The following is a 24,316-nucleotide window of genomic DNA, read 5'->3' as shown; positions in this document are numbered from 1 at the left end:
TTTCTATATACCAACAATGAACAGACTGAGAAAGAACTTAGGAAAACAATTCCATTTACAATAGCCTAAAAAAATGCCTAGAAATAACAAAGGAATTTACATGAAAGACCTCTACAATGAAAACTATAAACCACTAAAGAAATTGAAAAAGAAATCAAAATATTGAAAGATCTCTCATGCTAATGGATTGGCAGAGTTAATATTGCAAAATTGTCTATTCTACCAAAAGCAATCTTTATGTTCAATATAATCCCCATCAAAATTCCAATGACATTCCTCACAGCCATTGAAAAATCTACCCCAAATTTCATAGGGAAGCAGAAAAGACCATGAATAGCCAACGTAATGCTAAACAAAAAGAGCAACACTGGAGGTATCACAGTATCTGACTTCAAACTATACTACAGAGCCATAGCAGTAAAAACAGCACGGTACTAGCACAAAACAGACATGAAGATCAATGGGAAAGAACAGAAGACCCAGACATAAATATACACAGCTACAGCCTCCTGATTTTTTTTTTTGGTGGTACAGGGTTTGAACTCAGGGCTTCATGCTTGCTAGACAGGCACTCTACCACTTGAGCCACTGCACCAGCCCAGCCTCCTGATTTTTGACAAAGGCATTCAAAACATATGATGGAGAAAAGACAGCTTCTTCAACAAATATTGTGGGAAAACTAGATATCTGTTTGTAGACGACTGAAACTAGATCCATGTCTTTCAATCTGTACAAATATTAATTCAAAGTGGATCAAAAACCTTAACCTGAAACTTTGAAACTAGTACAAAAAAGAGTAGGGAATACACTGGAACATATAGGCATAGGCAATAACTTCCTAAATAGAACTCTAATAGAACTCAGTAACTAAGAGAAAGGATTGACAAATGGGACTACATGAAACTAAAAAGCTTCTGCACAGCAAAGGAAATGGCCACCAGACTGAAGAGGCAGCCCATAGAATGGGAGAAAATCTTTGCCAGCTATACATCAGACAAGAGATTAATAACAGGATATATAGGGAGTGCAAAAAACTATACTCACCCAAAATCAATGACCCAATGAAGAAATGGGCACATGAACTGAAGAGAGCTTTTTCAAAGGAAAAAGTCCAAATGACTAAAAAACATATGAAGAAATGCTCAACATCCCTGGCCAAAACCACGTTAAGATTCCACCTCACTCCTGTTAAGAATGGCTATCTAACAACAACAAATGGTCAGGATATGGAGGAAAATGAGCCTTTATACATTGTTAGCAGGAATGTAAATTAGTACTACCACTATGGGAAGCAGTATGGAGGCTCCTCAAAAAACTAAAAATAGAACTGCCATATGATCAGCAATACCACCCCTAGGGATATGCCAGAAGGAATGTAAGTCAGGTTATAACAAAAGCACCTGCACACCCACGTTTATTGCAGCATTATTCACAATAGCTAAGCTATGGAAACAGTCAAGATGCCCCACTACTGATGGATGCATTAAGAATATTATTCAGCCATAATGAAGGATAAAATTTTGTTGTTCCCAGGTAAATGGATAGATGGAACTGGAGAAGATGTTAAGTGAAGTAACAAGGCTCAGAAAGACAAAGGTTGCGTGTTTACTCTTACATGTGGACGATAGATCCAAATGTGTTTCAAATGTGTTCCAAATGTGTAATGGAGGAGCAGAAGAAGAAAAGGACAATAGAGTGATAAAATTGAAATACATCCTATCTGTGTAAGAATAAGACATAATGAACATGGTTAGTTGTTACTAAAAATGATTATGCTTTGTCTTCACCATTCTCAATAACACAAAAAAATTTTAAATTCTCTCCTACAAAAAAAAGACATAATGAAATGCACTAAAAATTGCTGAACAACACAGAGTAGAGGGAAAGGGGTAAGGAAGAACAATAGAGAGGGTTAGATTGATTAAAGTACAATATATTTACAGGTACAATACCAAGGCAAAACCCCACTGAACAATAAACAAAGTCTCAAACAATGAAGGGCAGGAATGTAAAATAGGTCATTTAAATGGGAGGGGAAGGGTAAATGAGGAGAGTGAAGGACAGTGAATATGGGTGAGACACTTTCTATACCTGTATGAATATGGAACATGAAAACCTGCAGAAGTCATTTTAAGAAGGCAGGGGAAGAAGAAGAATAACAGAGAGGATGTATAGAGATGTCACAATGAAACCCCCTATATAACTAACATACGCTAATAAAAACATAGAAAAAAAAAGGTGTTGGGATAGCTAGATATCCACATTAGAAGAATGAATGTGGACCCTGCTTTGATTTGGTGTACCCCCAAAGTTCATGTGTTACGCACCCAATCCCTGAATTTGTCTATTGATAGTATTTGGAGGTGGGGCCTTTAGGAAGTAATTGGGGTTAGATGAGGTCCTGAGGTGGAGCCCTATGAGGGGCTTAGTGGTTTTATAAGAAGAGGAAGAGAGACCTCAGTTTGCATGCTCTTGCTCTCTCACTATGTGATGCCTTCTGCCATGTTATAATGCAGCAAGAAGGCCCTTACCAGATATGGCCCCTTGATCTTAGACTTTCCTGCCTCCAGAATTGTGAAAAATAAATTTCTGTTCTTTACAAATTACCTAGTCTCAGGTATTCTGTTATAGCAACACAGAACAGACTAAGAGCCCTACTTCACACCATACAGAAAAATTAACTCAAAATGGGGCATCAACAGAAATGTAAAGAGCTAAAACTATAAAAGGAATAAATCTTTATAATCTTGAGTTAGGCAATGATTTCTTGGACACACACAACACCAAAAGCCCAAGTGACAAGCAAAAAAAATAGATAAATTAGACTTCTTTAAAATGTAAAATTTCTGTACATGAAAGGACACCATAAGAAAGTGAAAAGACAACCAACAGAATGAGAGAAGATACTTACAATTCATGTATTTGATAAAGGACTGTATCCAGATATAAAAAGAATTCTTGAAAGTCAACAATAAAAAGACAATCCAATTAAAAATGGTCCAAGTATTTAAATAAACATTTGTCCAAAGAGCATATATACAAATTGACAATACATAAAATGATACTTAAAATTCATTAGTTATTAGAGAAATGAAAGTCAAAATTACAATGAAATACTACCTTATACTCACTAGAATGGCTATAACACAAGACAGACAATAGCCAGATGCCAGTGGCTTACCCTGTAATCCTAGCTACTCATGAGGCAGCGATCAGGAGAATCGTGGTTCGAAGCCAGCCTGGGCAAATGGTTCACGAGACAAGACCCTAACTTGAAAAAAACCATCACAAAAAAGGGCTGGTGAAGTGGCTCAAGGTGAATTCTGAGTTCGAACCAAGCACCGAAAAAAAAAAAAAAAAAGACAGACAATGAATGTGTTGGTTAGGATGTGGAGAAATTGGGACCCATTTCTCCACATCCTGATGGGATGTAAAATGCTGTAGCTGCTTTTGCAAACAGTTTGGTAGTTTCTCAAAAAACTAAACAGAGTTACCATAAGACACAGCAATTCTACTCAGAAGAAAACATACACTTACATAAAAGTTTGCACACAAATGTTCAGAGAAACATTACGCATAATGGTCAAATACAAAAAACAGTTAACGTGTCCATCAACAGAGCAATGGTTAAACAAAACACAGCATAGTGGTACAACAGAATGCTATTTGTCAATTAAATGAAATGATATATGTAACGACATGATGAAGCTCAAAAACATTATGCTAAGTGAAAGAAGCCACGCATAAAGACCAATATATGGTATAATTTATATGAAATGTCTAGAGCAGGCAAATCTATAGATAGAAACAGAAAGTGTATTAGTGGGTGCCTAAGGCTGGGGAGAATGGAAATAATGGGGAGGGACTACTGATGAGTATAAAGCTTCTTTGGTGGGGGACAAGGATGAAAATGTTCTCTAATTAATCCTGGCTATGGTTGTAAAGCTCATGAACAAACCACTGAATAGTACCCTGTAAAAGGGTAAATTTTAATGATATGGAAGATACATCTCAATAAAGCTATAATAAAAAGATGGAAGCAGGCTGGTGGTGTAGCTCAGTGACATAGTGTGTGCTTATCATGTGTGAGGTCCTAGGTTTAATTCCCAGCACCAAAAATGAAAAAGAAAAGATAGAAATAATAATAGACCATGTGTGTGCTCATGAGAACGATCTTGTAGAGAGGAGAACACTGGTAGAGCAATGTCCTCGAGTAAGTAAGAGAGGATGGGATCTAGTGCCAAAGTGGAAGGACAATGACAGAGAAGAAAGGAAGGTATGTGAGAAGAGATGCTATGTGGTGGTTAGATGAGATGGTGGGAATCTTATAGATATTACCTCTTCCTTCCTTCCTTCCTTCCTTCCTTCCTTCCTTCCTTCCTTCCTTCCTTCATTCATTCTCTCCCTCCCTCCTTCCTTCCTTCCTTCCTTCTTTTTTTGAGACAGAGTCTTGCTATGTAGCCTAGGCTGGCCTTGAACTCAAGATCTTCCTGGCTCAGCCTACTGAGTGCTGGACATTTTCTTGTGATGGTTTTATTTTTTCAGTTAAGTTGGAAGCCCAAGCATGAGAATGGAAGAGGGTATGTTGGAGACTTGAGGAGAGAGAAGGTATAAAATAGATGGCTTGGAAGGTAGGATGGTCAGTGGCTTAGGGAAATGCCTAGATTTGGGTTCAATCCAGACTGAGGTTGTGCCTGGGATTTATGCTGAAGAGAGAGAAAGGTGGGGGAAGTGAGGATGGATGCATGGGAGTGATTATAATTAATGAAATGTTCAGTCCCAGTGGGTTGAAGTTTTGTTGGAATCAGGGTACTAGAGGCACTGAGCTAGAAAGGATAGGAAGTACTGGTTGGACAGCAGAATGTCTGAGATTATGGAGGCAATGCAATCACAGGTACTGGTAATAAGGATAAGACTGAAGTGCTGTTAAAGGCAGGATCCTTGTAGAATAGTGGGTCACAGAGCTAAGAGATGAGAACATTAGAAGGATCATCTATGAGGATATTAAAGTCACTCAGAGTGAGAACTGCAGCGGTGTTAAAGAGAGTGCCATTAGCTGGGGATATTATGGTAGCACACTTGCTAAGCATGTGTCAGGCCCTGGGTTCTACCTCCAGCATCACAAAAAAGGGGTGGTGGTGGGGGGATCATGGCTAAATTCTTCTAGGAATAAGGAGTGGCAGATCATCAGCAACACCACCAACAACAGGTGTTGGCGAGGATGCGGGGAAAAAGCAACCCTCTTACACTGTTGGTGGGAATGTAGACTAGTACAACCACTCTGGAAAAAAATTTGGAGGCTACTTAAAAAGCTGGACATCGATCTACCATTTGATCCAGCAATACCACTCTCGGGGATATACCCAAAAGACTGTTACTCCAGAGGCACCTGCACATCCATGTTTATTGCGGCACTATTCACAATAGCCAAGTTATGGAAACAGCCAAGATGCCCCAGCACTGACGAATGGATTAAGAAAATGTGGTATCTATACACAATGGAATTTTATGCAGCCATGAAGAAGAACGAAATGTTATCATTCGCTGGTAAATGGATGGAATTGGAGAACATCATTCTGAGTGAGGTTAGCCTGGCCCAAAAGACCAAAAATCGTATGTTCTCCCTCATATGTGGACATTAGATCAAGGGCAAACACAACAAGGGGATTGGACTATGAGCACATGATAAAAGCGAGAGCACACAAGGGAGGGGTGAGGATAGGTAAGACACCTAAAAAACTAGCTAGCATTTGTTGCCCTTAATGCAGAGAAACTAAAGCAGATACCTTAAAGCAACTGAGGCCAATAGGAAAAGGGGACCAGGAACTAGAGAAAAGGTGAGATCAAAAAGAATTAACCTAGAAGGTAACACCCACACACAGGAAATCAATGTGAGTCAATGCCCTGTATAGCTATCCTTATCTCAACCAGCAAAAACCCTTGTTCCTTCCTATTATTGCTTATACTCTCTCTACAACAAAATTAGAAATAAGGGCAAAATAGTTTCTGCTGGGTATTGAGGGGGTGGGGGAGAGAGGGAGGGGGCGGAGTGGGTGGTAAGGGAGGGGGTGGGGGCAGTGGGGAGAAATGAACCAAGCCTTGTATGCACATATGAATAATAAAAGAAAAATGAAAAAAAAAAAAAAGGAGTGGCAGGGGCAGGTATATGTGTACTTCTGTCATAACCAAAATACAGAGGGGCAGTGGATGTTCGAGTGTAATGATTTGAAATTTGAAACAGTGGTTAATATTTACATAATCTCAAAATATCTCACCATAAATCACTTACTAATTACAGAAGAAAAAAAGAGTACAGGGCTGGGGAGTACAGCTCACTGATAAGAGTACTACTTGCCTAGCATATGCGAGGCCCTGGATTCCACCCCTGGCAACACACACACACACACACACACACACACACACACACACACACAGAATTATATGTTGCTTAACGATGGGGATGTTTCAAGAAATGGTAGGCAGTGTTATGGTTTTGTGAATATCACAGAGTATATTTACACAAACTTAGATGGCTACAATGTCACTAGATGATATAATCTTATGGGGCCAGTGCCATATTTTGGTTCATTGTTGACTAAAACGTTGTTATGCATTACAAGACTATAACTGCAGTGGAGAAACCTGGTGGACATAACTTTAAACAAGTAGTCAATGTAAACAAAATTCATACTGGGACAAAATGACATTATGTGCCTCCTTGCGTGACTCACTGAAGAAACAGTATCTGTTCTGTGGCATTCTTGTCATAATTTTATAACTTGAATATACTCACAATGAAACTCCAGACAAACCTAAATTCTATAAAATAACTGATCAGGACTCTGATCAGCTAAAGAACTGCTCCAGATTGGAAGTACCAAAGGAGACAAGAGGCCTAAATGCAACGTGGGATCTGGGAGTGGATCCTAGAAGAAAAACCTTATTAGCAGAAAAACTGATGAAATGTAAGTTTCGTATTTTTGCTAGTAGTACTGTACCAATGTTAATTTTCTATTTTTATTGTTATACTAGAGATTGAATCCAGGGTCTCAGCAAATGCTCTACCCCCGTCCTTTTTGTTTTTCTTTTTTCTTTTAAAAAACTATAGTCGTACCAGAGGTACACTGTGACATTTACAAAAGTTCTTACAATATATCATAGTTGAATTTACCCCCTCCATCATTCTCCTTTTTTCCCTTCTCCCCATTCCTGGAATACTTTCAATAGGCTTCATTTGCATTATTGTTTTTTGTTAGTTTGTTTTTCAGATAGGATCTCCTACTTTTGCCTAGGCCAGCCTTGCCTCCTACCTCCACATCCCAATTAGCTGGGATTACAGCCATGCACCACACCTGTCTTGTTTTTAAGACAGTCTTGCTAACTTTTGCCTGAGCTGGCCTTGAACCACAATCTTCTTATCTCTGTCTCCTGGCTAGCTGGGATTATAGGCATGTGTCACCACAGCCTTTATTTTCTAAGTTTTGATACTTAACTGTAGTTATATAATTTCTTAACATTTAAGGAAGCTGAATGAAGGATATATGTGAACTCTTCTGAAATTACTTAAAAAATTTAAAGTTTAAAATTTCTAAAAACAATCAAATAAAAAAGGGTTAAGGAGGGAGAGAATATGTCTGGAAAGGACAATTAGAAGCAAGAACATCTACCTTCATCTCCCAGTCTCCTGGTAAGAGAGGCATGAGTAGCTGCTGGGGGAGCAGAGTGTTCAGGGGAAAGCCAGATCACTATTCAAGCAGTGGTTCTCGGTGTGGACAGCCAACAAGTGTTTTGGGGCACTTGTGATTGCCACAATAATTGGAAATCATTAGTGACATTTAGTGGGCACAGAACAGAGACACTCAACACCCTACAGTGCATAAGATAGCGCTACACAACAAAGAATTGCACCTCATTCCATGCAACTTTAGAATGTCCGACCAGACCATCATGATGGTGAACAATCTGTTCATTCATTATTTATTCATTCAACAAACATTTATTGGGAAAGCCTACTATGTACCAAGCACTGTTACAAGTAACAGAACTCTAGCAAGGGAGCAAAAAAGACAAAAATTCCTGCTCTTTTGTAGAGTTTACAACTAAGTGGCGAGTCAGACAACAAATAACAAATATAATACAGGCAAAACATATAGCTATGCACTATGTAATGACATTTCAGTTACCAATGGTTTGTGTATATGACGGTGGTCCCATAAGATTACATCACCTGTTGAGCACAGTGGCTCATACCTGTAATCCCAGCTCCTTGGGAGATGGAGACTGCGAGGCGATCAGTTTGAGGCCAGTCTGGGGAAAAAGTCTGTGAGTACTCATCTCAACGAACAAGCTAGGCAGTGGTGATATGTGTCTGTAGTCCCAGCTACATGCAGGGCATAGGTAGGAGGACTGCAGTCCAAGACCAGCCCTCAGCAAAAATGCAAGAAAAATAACTAAAACAAACAAGAAAAAAAGGACTGGTACTGTGGGTCAAGTGGCAGAGTACCTGGCTAGCAAGCACAAGTCCTGAGTACAAACCCCAGTATCCCCTCCCCCAATTATATCACCTAGTGACCTTGTAGCCACTCTATAATGTTTGCACAATGACAAAATTGCCTAATGACACATTTCTCAGAACATATCCCTGTTGTTAAACAACACATGATTGCATTATGTAAGAAGATGAAGAGTACTCTGGGAAAAACAGAGCCGGGTTAGTGTTAGGGACAGCTGCAATTTTAATGGTCAAAAGGACCTCACTGACAAAATGACAACCAAGTAGAGGACTGAGGAAAGTGAGGGCATGAGCCTTGTGGATATTTGGAGAAGATCCACAAAAGGGCCAGGAAAGGTCTGGTATTTCCCCTAGGTGGAGATGTGTCTACTGTGTCCAAGTAACATTAAGGGGCCATTATAGGTGGAATATAAGGCTGGAGAGACTTGGAGGAGACAGATAAAGGATTTTAATTCATACTGCCTTCTCCAGAAATTCAACAACCATATAGATTGAGGGAAGGTTACACATTGTTTTGTTTGGAACTTTATGAGGAATTCTTCATCATTTAGGAAAACTGTCCATCCTGCCTGTGGTTTCTGAGTTACCACTAACACACATGTAAGCTGTCACATTCACAGGGATTAAGTATCATTATGTCTTCTAGAGGATATCCCAGCCTTCACATATTGAAATGCATATTGTTTTATTATAAAATTGTCTTCCTTTATTTCTCCCTTATATTAAAATTAGGGCACTATATTGGTGTGGGGGGAATTATGTATGTAGATAGAGTCTATTTTCTATGTACTTTATTTAACAATAGTGAAAGGGGCATTTTAAAATAGGTATTATAAAAATAGAGTGTTGGGTCCAACAGGTATCAGAATGACCAAGGTATAGCAAGAAAATGAAGGGAGTATTCAAAAGCCAGGATGGGGGGGGGTAGAGTTTGCTGATGTCTGAGGTGAGTTTCAGAGGGCCTGAATGTGACAAGAAGACAAAAATGTAGTGACCATATACGATGAAGAAGAGCCCATCCTTGGTGTCTCTATCTGATTAACAGAATAGGCTGGGAACCAATGAGGGTTCTGTCCTCAATGAGACCAGAAGCAGCCCAAGGCCAGGTTCCATTTTATGCCCTGCCTTCTCATTGCTCTAAACAGTACATCCCTAACTTCTTTAGGGATGGGAAAGAAACAGGTTAAAAGAGGAAAAATAATAGAGAATTACACAAACATTTAGAAAGATCCAGTGGTGGAAGGGTCAAAGACAGACAGGGGAAAACAAAGACAGACCAAGAGAGACAAGACTCTTTTCAATCACGACAGTCATCATTTATTGAAAATTTTTCTAGGGTCCGGGCGCTGGGCAAAGTGATGCACATGCATTGTCTCAGGCAGAGATTATTAGACCCCCATTTGACAGATGATGAAACTGAGGCCCAGATGGGTGAAGTCAGGGTTTTATAGCTACTTTTAACTGGTCGGGTCAGGAATCAGGGATATCCAGTATGTGAGAGAGAGACAGAGAGAGAAAGAGGTAAGTGGTGCGTGGGGGAGATATGGAGACAGAGGCACACAGACGATCACGTGAGTAGTAGAACTGCACATAATCATTTCCTAAGAGACTGGGATTGGGGAAGGGAGCTGCGGAGGGTGGGCATGGTGGTGGACTCCGCATGGTACTCACCTGGTTGCTGTCTGAAGGCCACGGGAGCACTCGCCTTCTCTTTGCTACTGGCTCGATCCTCTGCCACCTGCGGACCTACGGTTGAGAGGCCGCCCAGGTAAAAGCGCGCCAGGCCCCACCCCTCACGCGTTCTGGGCCGGCTCTCACCCCCCCACCCCCGCCACTCCTCCCACCGTCCCATATTTATGGCTTCTCACCGGATACCTCCAGGCGTCCGCGCCACCGCTGCCTCGCCCGGGGCCCGCAGCAGGATGTAGCAAATACACTGGTCCCTTTCCCTCCAGCTCACTGGAGCACAAGCGGGGTCAGGGGCCTCCACCGCTACCTATGGCTCCTCGCTCCCATTGGAGCGCGCCCTCCTGCCTTCCCTGGGATTGGCTGGAGACGGAAACATTTTATTTTTACCTCCCGGACCCGGATCCAAGCTGACGAAAACTCCGCCCCCTTGGGGGTCTTTGATTGGCTTATGTGCCAAGCCCACCCGTTGATAGGATTGGCTAGGAAAGGAGCGCTCGTCATTCCCCTTTGCAGGTCCATTCAACCTGCCTTCCCCGGGTTAATTGGGAACGCATAGGTGCCAAGTCCCTGGCTAGGCCAGGTGCGAGTCGCTGACCAGAAATCTACGACTTCTTGACGTCTTACCCTCCGTAAGCACCTTGCTCTTCCACTGCTCTGCCAAGAGACACGACTCTGCTCCGTTTCCCATAGCTGCACACCCACTTGCAGGGGTTTTGGAGACAGGTTTCTCTCCAGTTGAACGTTGTTCCTGATTCCATTCATGGAGGTTAAAGTGGTCATGGAGATATGGCACGTCACCCGGCAGCACCTGCTACTTACCGAGACACTGGTCAAGTGCTAACCACGCAAGGAGCCTCAGTTTATCAATCTCTGAAATGGAAAGATACTTAATTTTTTCTCACAATCTTGTGAAGATTAAATGAGAGAACATAAATTAATCACTTAGAGTCCTAAATAGTTAACATCTCCTGCCCTAAATTCTTGCCTTTCCCAATGTGTAGGCAGAGGAAACTATGACCGTGAGAGACAAACTGAGTGACTTGAAGTCACCCAGTTATTACCCAGAATAAAACCCAGGCTTCTGTCTTCCAAAGGAAAGCTGGACGGTTTGGAGGGTCCCACATATTTGGATAGGAATAAATTTACATTTTTATTTTCCCTCTCTGGTAAGTAAAATTTAGCATTTTTTTCAATACAGAGTGTAACTAGCCTTTGGGCTGATGGAGTGGCTCAAGTGGTAAAGCACCTGCCTAGCAAGCATGAGGCCCTACGTTCAAACCCCAATACTGCAAAAAAAAAAAAAAGAAAGAAAGAAAGAAAGAGTGTAACTAGCCATGTTTGTAATCATAGTAATATTGGTGACTGTCTCCAATAGAAACCAGAGGTTTTCACATTATATTACAGATGTTTCAGGTCTCTTGAAATATGATTGCTGAAATATGCAATCGGTGTTTTAAAATCATGACAGTCATTAAACCCTCCATAAGACCTTATGATTTAATGGATTAATGAGGGAGCACATAAATTAATATAGCACATATTTGCTTTTTCCATACTTGTTACCAGAAAGCTGCTCCCCTGGTCAATTTACAAATAACAAAGAGCAGGGTTTTGAGGAAATAAGGCCTATTATTGGTCAGAAAAAGAGAAAGACAGGGAGAGTCAACCTCTCAAAGTTCTGTCAAGTGCCTTCTGAGAGAAAATGTCCGCTTTGTAAGGGAGATTTCAGAGGCTCAATCCCAGGACGTGACAAAATGCATGTCTCACAATAGGTGCTGTTCTTGGTTCTCCCAGTTTTCTGGCATCAACTCTCTGAAGCTGTATGTCTGGTGGTCAGAGAGAGGTAAGGGGGAGAAGATTTCCTGGTTTAATTGAAGAGTAAAGAGTTTTAACCTTGGACTCTACAGCATGGAGAGAGGGAGGGAGAGACAGAGAGACAGACACACAGAGATACCAGTTTGAATAGCAAGCAGAGTAAACGGGCCAGCATGAAAGCTGGTTATACCAAAAGTTTTTCCCTTTTATAGTCCTGGTAACATATATTAATAAGGATTTCAACGTAATCATTCTTTTGTAATTCTAGACATTTTATTTTATGCATTTAAAAGGGTTTTTTCTGATGAAAGGCCCTTAGGCTTCACTAGGTTACCAAAGAGGTCCATGGCACAAAAAATTGGACTCTGAGTTTTCTTGTTTCCTTACTGTATCCCTAGCACCAGTCTAATATGAGGCACATAGTAGGGACTCAATGAGTGTTTCCTGAATGAATAATAAGATTTCTCCCCAATTAGAGGGCTAGTGCTGGCCCTTTTGGTCTCCTGAGAATTAGGGACATTCCTGAATCTAGTTTCGTCTCTGCCAATCTGATTCTGTCCACAGAAGTAGGTGGCACTTTAAAGCTCTGGCCCTGGAGATCCAGGGAACCTCACACCCAGGATCAGGACCCGTTGTTGCAGAGGGGTGTAACTGTGAAGGATACAAAGACAAGTAGTTTCAGCATGGGAACCTGCCCCAGGACATATGATGTCTTTGACTACTTATCCTCTTCCTGGTTTCTGTTTATAGTCCCAGCAAATGGGGCCTATCTTCTCTGATCTTCAGTGAATACTATATTTTGGTGCTAGTTGTAACCTTAAAGACCTTCTAGAACAGCCTTTCTTTTTGGAGGTCCAGACTGAGGAGTGAGATCACAAGACACAAGATGCCACCCTGTGCAAAGAACTTTCTCTCATGGCTCAGCCCAGGACGTGAGCAAGCCGGTCAGCTTTATTAGAATCCCATAATTGGCTCCTCAGAGTGCCTCTGCAGACCAGAGCCATCTTTGACAGTGTGGTTGAAGAGGAGTCTCAAATGCCAGGATGTGGGGCTGGGGATTTAACTGGGGGAGGGTAAGGAATCAGGGAAGAACATGGTGAAATCCAGACAAACCTTAGGCAGGATGCTTGCCTTGGGCTGATCTCCCAGCACCATTAGCATAAGATGGTGGATGGGAAACCTAAGGCCCTCTAAACGGATGAGGGAGTCATGTTGCCAGTTAGGACAGACTGAGGCAAGAGTAACCAGGCTGGCTACCTCTCAGACTGGCTGTGATTCTGTTGACAAGTTGACTTCTACCAGGTAGGTTCCTCCTACCTCAGCTTCCCATGTAGCTGGGACTACAGATGTGTACCACTGTGTCTGGCTAAGAGGTTCTCCCTTTCTAAGCCTCAGTCTTCTCTACCCATCTCTGACAAGGTGAGTCAATGTCAGAACCTGAGGCATCAAAGCCTGTCAGTTCCAGTATCTTAAAAGCTCTTATGGAATTTACATATTTCTCACGCAGATGAATTCCAGTTAAATTATGTACTTTCCTCTCAAGAAAGTGCAGCGTAAGTTTTTCCATTCCTTAAGCATGTGCTCCATTCAGTGGCTTCTTTCCAAAGAGTACAGCATGGAAAGAGGGGAAATGGAGTAACTTTAGAGTAGGAAACCTCACAGCCACTACCTCAGCCAGGTGATCAAAGTTAACATCAACAGTGGTAAGTCATATTCATATTCATACTATGTACCTTGTGCCATGATGTGAAGAGAATGGCATTTTACTCCTATGGTCTTCTTCCCCCAAACCTACAGCCCCATTTAGCCAATAGAAAAACATCAGACAATTCCCAGTCAAGGAATGTTCTACAAAAGGCCTGACCAGTACTCCTCAAATGTTGATGACTCCAGGTCATCAAAAACAAGACAAGTCTGGGAAAGTGTCATAGCCAAGAGGAACCTGAGGAGACATGACGACTAATGGAGTGTAGAATTCTAGATAGAATCCTAGGACAGAAAAACGACCATAAGTTAACACTAAGGAAAACTGAATAAAGTATGGACTTTGGTTAATCATAATGTGCTGATACTGGTTCACTGTGACTAATGTAAAATGTTAAAAATGGAAGCTGGCTGTGAGGTATTCAAAATTTTTCAGTATCACCTTTGCAATATTTCTTAAATCTAAAACTTCTGAATTTAAAACTTCTTTAAAAAGACTCCCAAATAAGTCCCCATCATGTCACTTTTACCTGAAGTATAGATAACTTCCACTTTCTCATTGCTCTTCCTCCCTCCCATCCATTCTCCAAGCAGCCAGCAGAGGGCATCCTCTCAACCGCAAATCTTTATTCCTGCGAAATACAGGCGTTGGATGGAAAGTTCGGGAGATTCATTGTAAAAGACCCACCCGATGCATGTATAAAAGTCATCATTATGATTCAGAACGAATCTCGTAAGTATTTCTGGTATCCACTGAAATAAAGTTACTGTATTCAAAATGTTATACAGCTCAGCGTTTCCAAAGTCTCCTAAAGAAAGTCTGCCTTTCAGATGCCCAGCTCCGGACCTTTCTATCCTGTCACACAGCTACAGAGTAATTTCCCTTTGTTTTCCCTTTATTTCTATGCAAACTCTTCCGCATTAGCCATCTTTTCTCCTGCCTTCACTCCCTGGGCCCAGCTCCAGGGAACTTGCAGCCCCTCCCTAAAACAAGAGAGAGCCAGATCAGTGTAGTGACTTTTTCTTTTTACTACATGCGAACGAGAAAAATGGATTCCTCCGGCTCCCCCACATTCCGCTCACAGCTGAAGAAAGGTTTGACGCACTATAAATGAAAAGATGAATCACCAAATAAATTGATGTTCTAGGGTACAGGGAGTCTGTGTGCGCGTGCGCCAAGGGGAAAGGCGTGGGAAGCTCTTTGCTACCTGCCTGGGTCTATTGCGGCCTCCGGGAGCAGGAGGGGCTACCTCAGCTTCACCCGGTTATTGGCTAGGATGGTCCGCATTAGTTTGACGCAACGCCTCTGCGTCCGCAGAGCTCGCCCAGCGGCACCCGCCCCTGCCCTCCCCCAGCCGGCTCTATCTTGCAGGCGGTTGCATAGGCCAGGTCGATTCGTGCTGGCCTGTTGGGGGGACTGGCCGCTAGGGACAGCGCACTGGGGCGGACAAAAGACTCAAAACGGACCTTAAATTTGCTCAGTTTTATTAGGATCAGCAGGGTTCAACAGGGAAAGAGGAGGAACTTCTGGGGGAGGGGAACAGGAATACTGCAATGGCGAAGTAGCCTTGCATAGATACCGAAGCGGGCTAGCGGGCACGCGGGAAAAAGAGAGGGTTGGAGAGAGAGAGAAAAGAGAGACTTGGGAGAACAAGATGGCAGCAAAGCCTCCAAGGCCACTGTGCAGCTGCGACGAAGGCCACAGCGGCCCTCCTGGCTTCGGGATCAGGGTGTCCACTTCATACTGCACGGAGAGAAGGGCTGGGACCAACACTGATGTGGAGAAGAGGGCTATTGGGGCCCTGACCAAGGCATCACAATAAATACATTTAGCAGCACACAGAAGCCTGCGGGGAGTGGGGAGGGCCAAAAAAAGGGGAATTCCCCCTTTCCTCCTCCCAAAATAAGAACTCTGCAATTACTAAACCATAAAAATAAACTTTAAACCCGTGTATGAAGTCGGTAACCCCCCAGAAGTGCAATGTGGGGCCGCATGGCCCTAGCTGAGGGGCGGGCAAATGGGGCAGGGGCCGGGGGATACAGAGAAGAGACCCCCCAAAAGGGTAAGATGTTTATCCGGTTTTTTCCCACTTCCCAGGGTTGGCCCAAGACTTTGGGAACTGCAGCACCTCCTCGATTTCTGAGTCTTCTGAGTCGACTTCGCTTTCTTCCTCCTCATAGCTGTGCTCACCTTGCTCACTCTCTGCGAAGGGAAGAGAGGCAAGGACAGGAAATGAAGGATGGTGGTTAGAAGGGCTGGGTAGGTGTCACTCAAAAAGGGAGCAGAATACATACCCAAGGCTTTTAAGGGCCTAGGACCACTTGCCAAATGCCTGGAAAGAGCAGAGGTGTGTGTGTGTGTGTGTGTGTGTGTGTGTGTGTGTGTGTCTTCTAAGGGCCTAGGACCACTTGCCAAATGCCTGGAAAGAGCAGGTGTGTGTGTGTGTGTGTCTTCTAAGGGCCTAGGACCACTTGCCAAATGCCTGGAAAGAGCAGGTGTGTGTGTGTGTGTGTGTGTGTGTGTCTTCTAAGGGCCTAGGACCACTTGCCAAATGCCTGGAAAGAGCAGGTGTGTGTGTGTGTGTGTGTGTGTGTGTGTGTGTGTGTGTGTGTGTCTTCTAAGGGCCTAGGACCACTTGCCAAATGCCTGGAAAGAGCAGGTGTGTGTGTGTGTGTGTGTGTGTCTTCTAAGGGCCTAGGACCACTTGCCAAATGCCTGGAAAGAGCAGGTGTGTGTGTGTGTGTGTGTGTGTCTTCTAAGGGCCTAGGACCACTTGCCAAATGCCTGGAAAGAGCAGGTGTGTGTGTGTGTGTGTGTGTGTGTGTGTGTGTGTGTTTGTGTGTGTGTCTTCTAAGGGCCTAGGACCACTTGCCAAATGCCTGGAAAGAGCAGGTGTGTGTGTGTGTGTGTGTGTGTGTGTGTGTGTGTGTGTGTCTTCTAAGGGCCTAGGACCACTTGCCAAATGCCTGGAAAGAGCAGGTGTGTGTGTGTGTGTGTGTGTGTGTGTGTGTGTGTGTGTGTCTTCTAAGGGCCTAGGACCACTTGCCAAATGCCTCTGCTTGGAAAGAGCAGCCGTGTGTGTGTGTGTGTGTACACTCAAGCCCACAGGGTGAGGGGGAATGGGAGAGAGGCAGGAAGGCAAGGTGGATTTCTTGTATCTGTCCTATCAAAATTGATACATCTCTGAAATAGCTCCCCCGACCCAATTCCTCAATGTGTGTCTCTTCCTGAGCTCCAACTTCAGCTGAATAAACCTTCTATTCATCCCCAGGCAGTTCTCTCACTTTCTTCCCTTGATCAGTGTCATCCATACAGGCCCAAGTCTGTCTTCTACAGCTTAATTCCCTACCCCCTCCCATCCCAGGTTGGGCAGACAGACAGCTCTGCCCCCCATTCTTGGAGAGAAGAGATGCCATCAGGTGTGAGGGGAAGAGGACTGACAATTCTCTAAGTTTCCCTACCCTACCTGCACTATGTCTAGATTGAGGCTATTCACTCATTCAATGCCTTTCTCCTTGATTCCCTGCCTCTTCCCTCAGTGGAAGTTTGTTGGGGACCCCGGGCCAAACCTCCAGGAATGATTGGTCTTCCTGCCCCTTTCACCTCCCCCAGAAGTCCACCTCTCCTCTGTCTGTCTATAGCCCGGGTCAAATAGCTCTTTTCACCAGACTTCCAGGCCAGAAACAAACCTGGGGAGCCAACCAAAATATTGTCTTCTCCCTCAACAGACCCCCACCCATGTGCAACCCTTCCTCAGCATTTCCTCAAATACATTCTTTCTTTTTTTTGGTGGTATTGAGGTTTGAATTCAGGGCCTCACACTTACTAGAAAGGTGCTCTAGCACTTGAGCCCTCCAAAAGTATTGAATACTTGAATACTCCAAAAGTATTCGTTTTTTGGTGAGCAGTGCACAATGGCTTCTGTGGTCAAGAAGTTTGGGAAATTCAGGGTTCTGTAAACTGAAATAGGGTGTTTTTATGGCAGGATTTTCAGAACTTTTAAGAGAAAATTAATGTATGCAGTATTTCCCTAACACTGAGAAGCACCTTTCAGAACTGGTGAAGGATCCTCAGATAATTTTGGAAACCTTGCCAAACATACCATGCATTTTCACCCTTCCAGGTCCTTGTTCACAATATTCATTCCATGGAGAAGGCTCCTCAATGCTCCTCAGTGGGAATACAGCTTCCAATTAAAATGTCACTTTTTTCTAGCTTGCTCTCTGCTCCTTCCCTACTCGAGATGGAATTAGTTGCTTCATCCTCTGGGTTCACAGAGCATGCTGCACACCTCATCCCCAGACTCCCAAAGAAGTCTGGGAGATCCCAGAAGGCCAGGACTGAGTACAGAGTGTGCTAAATTGCAATTTGTTTGCAACTTCTTTTCCATGTGTGCATGTGCATGTCTGTGTGCTTGGGGGGGTGGGAGGGAGGGAGGAAGGGAGGAAGGGAGGGAGGGAGGGAGGGGGAGGGAGAGGGAGAGAGAGAGAGAGAGACAGAAAGAGAGAACAATTGTTCTTTTTAGTTTCCCACCCACTGTTTCTTGTCTCTTTGCTCATTTTTCTTTTATTCTGTTACAGCCTACTTACCCATCACCTAGAATTTAGCACTGTTTCTTTGGTTTTGTTACATTTATATGTTAAATGTTTTCTGACCTTCTATTGTTTAAAAAGTTGCACAAAATACTTTTTTGCTTTCTCCAAAGAACAGACTCTGTTCAAGTCTGGATACCTTGTACCAGGATTTCTCTGAGAGAAGGGAGAGGAAAGATAAGAGGAATCTAGCTCACCTTCTTCACTGCCTTCCTCCTCCTCTGATTCTTCAGAGATGATCTCTACCTCATCTTCATAGTCATCCTGGTTGGTGCTGTTATCCAGATCCTTGTCAAAGACCTCAATGTCATTCTTGTAGTAGTCAATGTCTCTATCATCATCATCACTTCCCTCATTGTCACCCTCATTGCCATCATCATCACTGCCCTCGTTGTCGCCTTCATTGCCATCATTATCTTCATCATCACTGCCTTCATCTCCATTGTCACTATCACTGCTGTCTTCGTTGTTGCCATTGCTGCCCTGGTGGCTACCTTCCAGGTTTTTATTGTCACCATCACCATTCTCATTGTCATAGGTGTTCCTGTTTTCCAGGTTCTCACTGTTGTTAACAGGACTCTCATTGTCATTGGCATTCTCGTCAGTGGTTTCATCATCAGTGCTCTCGTCAGTGGTCTCATTGTTGGGGCCTTCATTGAGGTCAGGGTTCTCACTGTCACACAGACTCTCATTGATGTCAGTTATCTCATTGTCAGTGGTCTCAAAGTAGTCAGTGGTCTCCATGAAGTCAGAGATCTTGATGTCATAAATGGTCTCATTGTCGGTGGTCTCATCAATGTCTGAGATCTCGCTGAGAATGTCTTCCATGCCATAATAGTCATGAGCATCTTCCATGATCACCATTTCATATTCATTCCTGGCTTTACTGTAGGGAAGTTTGGGGCTGAGTATAGAGTTAGCGGGAGGGGAAGACACTGAAAGATGGTAAGTAAGCTATAAGTTATCCTAGAGATGAGGCTATGGAGGGGAGAGTCCCATTGGTGTCCTTGACTGTGTAACCTTAGGCCACTTCCTGGCATCAATATTTACTTATAAACCATTGCACTGGATTATCATAAAGGTCCCTTGTGTGACACTAGCCGAGTCTCTGCCCCATCTCCAACAAACCAAGTCTCAGCTACCAGATTCCCCCATTACCTTTCCTTCTCTTCTTGTTTTTTTCTGTTTGCCCTATAGCCCCCTTCTCTCATGTAGTAGCGCAGAGGATTAACCCACAGGTCGTTCTTGATAATCTATTGAAAAAGAAGGGAGAAGACAGAACAGAGCTATGAGTAAAAGCCCTAGACCCTACTCCCAATCCACCGGGCACCCAGGGTTAGACCTAGCAAGGCCTTCTTTGGCCAGGAGGGACCTCACCTCAGCAATCCTGTCAGCCTCTGGGAGGCTGTGGTTTGAGAACCAGCTAAAGAAGCTGTGACTGGCGTCCTGGTTCCTGCGATTATGGGCCTGGGGTTCCTGGCCGCGGTGCCAGCGGATTGGGGTGGAGTGAGACACCAGCCGGCCTAGGAAGAGAGGAGGCCATTGAAAGGGGAGTGGAAAAGGATAGATGGGGGCCATGGATTTACCCTGGGACTGCCACTTACCCGAGCGGTTGCGTTGGAACTCCTTGACTATCACCATGTTTGTAAAGTATGGGTTTGTCTGGAAGTACAGCTTCATTTTGTACCCCATGGAGATATGTCTGAGATCCTGTACCTGCTCAGGGTAGGGGTAATGGTGGTATCTGTCCCCTTCATGGTCCCTCCCACCTCCCCCTCACCTCTAAGGACCAGATTCCTTGGCCTTCCTCTTCGGCCTGACCTGAAGATTGGTCAAGTAGCGGAAAATGTCTTCATCACGTTGGTTGATCAAGATTGAAATTCTGGGGTGGTTGAGGAACTGATGAGTGGAGCAGTTTAGGTCAAGGATTAACTATTCAGTGAGATGGAGAAAGGGAAGACCAGGCAGGGCAGGGCCAAAGAGAGACTGCACCAGGAGAATTCCTTCTGTGTTCATCTGATGTGCATGGGGCAAGTGGGTCATGTGATATGACCCATACTTTTATTCCTATGAATAAAGTCTATGTGGTGAGAGCCTGTGTTTATACAATGTTAAACCTCAGTGTTAGGTACCCTTGCCATAGTTCATATTTGCAGTGTCTGGGTGCTGAGGATCTAGATCTTTGTCTCTGGGAGCTGGGGGCTTGTGTTCACAAAACACTATGTGTCTAGGTGCTGAGGCCTGTGTCCAAGTGATGCTGTATTTGGTTGCTAAGGCCTGTGGTCATATGATGGTTGTATATGTGGGTGTTGAGGTTCTGTGTCCACATGATGTTGTATGAATGGCTTTGAGGGTCTGTGTGCAGAGCACTTTTGGCCACGTATACTGGGATGGATGTGGAAGTCTTATGTGTACATGATACTGTGTCGCTGTGTGCTGAGGGCCTGAGATCTTGTGATGTTCTGGGTGCCAAAGGTCAATATCCATGTAAGTCTGTTAAGATGTTAAAACCCATGTGTTCCTAACTTGTTACATGTATTTACATATATTGCCCAGGGATGAGCCTATCAGTCACCAACAGTGAATGGGATTTTTCCTATTCTCCCCTTTCCCTCATTTAATCTCTTGATCTCCATGTCCGTATTCTCTCTCCTGGCCCTTCAGGGGCTCCAGCTCCTCTCTAGCCCCCTCTCCTCTAGGCAGGACACTCCAGCCAGAATAGGGTCTCCAGAAATCTAAGCAGAAACCGAGGCTTGCAGAGCCCTGTGTGGCTTAAGCACCCTTTCTGGGCAGTTCCTTCATTATGTACCCTTTTCCTTCTTTACTGTCTCTGAGTCAGTTCATCATCTGTATGCCTCTCCCCTCCTCCTTTTACCACCTTTGGTCCAGTTTTTCTGCTGTGTGTCCCCTCTACTACACTCCCCATTTCACTGTCTATAATCCTTTTGTTGTTATTGTTATGCTCCTCCTCTCCCCTTTTTCCCATTTACGCTGTGTGCCCACTCCTCCTTCATCATCTACAGCCCAGCGTCTCTGCTGTTTTGCCCTCTTCCTTCCATCCTTCTTTCACCCAGTCTAGTGAGTCTTCTGATACGGGTATCTACCCATCTCAGTCCCTCCCCCACACCCTTTCTGCCCCTCCCCTACCTCCCCCTTTCTGTCATGGGCCTCTGGCCCATGAGCACCGATGAGAAGGATACTGCTTTGACCCAGAAGCCTGGGATATGCTGGATGATGAGGTCTCTGCGTTCCAGAAAAGGTCTTCTCATCTGAATGAACTTGCGCTTGAGACGCAGGAAGGCCTTGCCTGCTTTGATGTTCACCGCCTCCAGGTCCATTTGAATGCTCTCCAGTGCCTGCAGGATGCTTTCCATCCTCTGGGCATTCCTCTCTTTGCTTTCCTTCTTTACCTTCCTCTGCTTCCTCCTCCTCCGCCTCCTCCTCCTCCTCCTCACACTTTCCTTTACATTCTCATCCTCATCTTCCACTAGGATGACAGCCTCTTCCTTCCTCTTTGGACCAACTAACACCTGGGGCCCCCACCCTACTGAGCTACAGGTTTCTAGGGCCTTCTCTCCAGCAAGGCTGCTGGACTCTGCAACCTGGAAGTCAATTTCTAGGCTTCCCCCAGAGGATTCGGAAGGGGGGAGTGTTTCCAGGCTCCCTGTTGGAGGGGGCGCCTCCCCGTACCCTGACTCGATCGCAGGATCCCAGCCGGGACCCCCAGCACCCAGGGTGAAGTACGCGCGGATCCCCCCCTCCTCGAGAATGACATAGGGTGGCGGTGGGGGCAGCGTGGGCCCCAGTCCCACCCCCCTCATGTCAGCCAGCACCTGTGCAGCCTCGGTTTCCTCCCGGAGCCTCGGGCGCTGCTGGGGTGGAGGCAGGGGCAGTCGCAGGAGCGGCGGCGGGGGCGGGGGCGGCGGCGGGTCGCGCTGAGGGGGCTCCGGGCTGCTCAGGCGGCGGGTCTTCGCCGGAGGCCCCTCATCCGGGCGGTCCATGGTGACCGTACTCAAAGCTCAGGGGATCACACTAGCTCTTGGCCCGGCACTCGCTACCAGTCGCACCTGAAGTGGAGCCGCCAGACCTCACGCGACCAGCTCCGCTCGCCGCCTTGCTCTGACGTTCCCTCCCACAGCGCCTGCCCTACTCCCTCCGCGCCAATCGTCGAGGCCCCGCCCATTCCTTGACGCAAGGGCCTGCTCTGCCTCCCTATTGGCTGCTGGCCATCGTGGAGGCGCTCGCGTTCCCTCGACCCCTGCCCGCTCTCACGCAATCCGCTTGCCAACACTACACATCATCACTTTCGGATTGGCTCCCCTCAGACCCACCAATCATCAGGCTGACTACCCTAGCGATGAGAGGAGAATTGCAGGGCTATTGGCTGTGAGGAGAGCTAGGGAAGAAACTCCTCTCCCTCACTCTTGCAACATTTTATCCAATGGGAAAAGTACCAGTGGTTCTGAAGACCAAAAAACAGGACGAAAAACAAACGCAGGCACTGAGCAGGATGTGCTCAAATAAAATCTGAGAGCCTCGCTGTCGTTCTCCCTCCCCCCCATCGCCCAGCAACTACGCACTTCTTAAATCTGTCTTTTCTACCACTCCCTGCTTGAGACCCTGGGATGAATTCCACTGCAGCACCTCAGGGCACCCTGCAATTTAGGTGCCCAAGGTCTTTGGTTTGGGGCCAGGTTTTGTCGTGGCTTTTTCCATTACTAAAAAATTGCTCTAGAAATAATCACACACAAAGAAGTAACTTCCTCTGCGTCATAAAAATGATTGTGATTCAGCTCATTTGCTGGACTCTTCTAGAACTTTCTCTCTTCATCTATTAATTATTTCTTCTCCCGGTCTTTCCTCAGTTTATGCTGCTATTAATGGTATCTTAATATTTTATTTTTTTAATGACCGGTGGTCTTTGGTGAAGCATGATGATGTTTTGGCCATGGTTCTAGAACTCGCATCATGGGTAGGTCCCTTACTCTGTAACTAACAAAATCACTGCTCCTCTCTGAGTTTGTTTCCTCTAAATGAGATGTCCCTAAAGAGAGATATGGGTAACTGCCCATTGCAGCCTTGTAGTAGCATAATAAGAGGGAACCTATCGCATCACCAGGGGAATGGATAAGATGTGATACATGTTTTAGATGGACCATTAGAATGAATTAGATCTATGTACAGCAACATGGCTAGATCTCTCAAAAACAGAATGTTGAGTGAAAAAAGAAACAACAAGATTTATAGTACAATACTGTTTATGTAAATTAAAACACAATACCATATATTTTCCACAGATACACATATGTAAATAAACACATGAACGGTGGATTGGAAGGACATAAATTAAGTACAGAAGATTGGGTGCCTATATGAGGTAGGGAAGGATGGGATCAGGGATGTGTGATGAAGGAACAAAACGGAACAAAATAAAGATAAAAGGATCTTGCATGGACCAATGATGACATAATGTGCCAAGAACTGGTCAGCTCAATTCTGTGCACCTGAGAGAATAAGTAAATAAATAGATAGTAAATTGATTGAGTGCCCAGGGAGTAAGCTGGCTGGCTGGATCCCCAGACTGGGGTTTTTCCCTCTGTGGCATCCCTTCCTCTGACTTTAGTCAAAGCTGACCAAAGTCCTAGCTGTGTACAGTGGATTCTTAAGGGCTCCCCAGACTGAGCAGTTCCTCCAAAAGCCATTACCTTGTGGGGTTCATTTTCTAACCCCTTTCACCACCCCCCACATTTGTTCTTCCAAATCCCATTTCCCAACCTTCATAGTGGTCTAATTTCAGGAGCACCTTCTTTGAGTTTAGGGAAGGGGACTGCATCTCCAGACTGTGAGAGGAGATTGGTTTCTCAAGTAACCTGCCCTTCTCCATGCTCAGAGCCTGGGCCAAGGGAGGGCAATCTTATAAGATGGGAGTCAGTTCTCTTGCTACATACATACATAGAATTTCCAAATTCCAACTCCTGAGCACTCTATTTCCTGTTGCAGGGA

At 44.6% G+C, this 24,316-nt stretch overlaps 2 protein-coding genes across 2 annotated transcripts in view; both read right to left on the bottom strand.

Moving 5' to 3' along the window:
* Positions 1-10,732, bottom strand: part of Kantr (KANTR integral membrane protein) — a 29,945-nt gene extending 19,213 nt beyond the window's left edge. The window contains exons 1-2 of the mRNA XM_074063272.1: positions 10,381-10,732; positions 10,184-10,258 (exon numbers count right to left, since the gene is read on the bottom strand). The gene's annotated coding sequence lies outside the window, so the exon portion shown is untranslated. The remainder of the gene's footprint in view (positions 1-10,183; positions 10,259-10,380) is intronic.
* Positions 10,733-15,188: 4,456 nt separating this feature from the next.
* On the bottom strand, positions 15,189-22,454 carry Tspyl2 (TSPY like 2). The gene is made up of 7 exons (XM_020152432.2): positions 21,514-22,454; positions 20,135-20,212; positions 19,918-20,029; positions 19,691-19,836; positions 19,472-19,566; positions 18,511-19,199; positions 15,189-15,923 (listed from the first exon to the last, which is right to left on the bottom strand). Exons 1-7 carry the CDS (start codon positions 22,312-22,314, stop codon positions 15,793-15,795), a joined length of 2,052 nt encoding a protein of 683 aa, XP_020008021.2. The 5' UTR covers positions 22,315-22,454; the 3' UTR covers positions 15,189-15,792.
* Positions 22,455-24,316: the final 1,862 nt, after the last annotated feature.

The sequence above is a fragment of the Castor canadensis genome, chromosome X (genome assembly GCF_047511655.1).
Source record: "Castor canadensis chromosome X, mCasCan1.hap1v2, whole genome shotgun sequence".
Classification (NCBI taxonomy): Eukaryota; Metazoa; Chordata; class Mammalia; order Rodentia; family Castoridae; genus Castor; species Castor canadensis.
The sequence above is the reverse complement of the archived record's forward strand: the minus strand, read 5'-3'. Positions and strand labels throughout refer to the sequence as shown.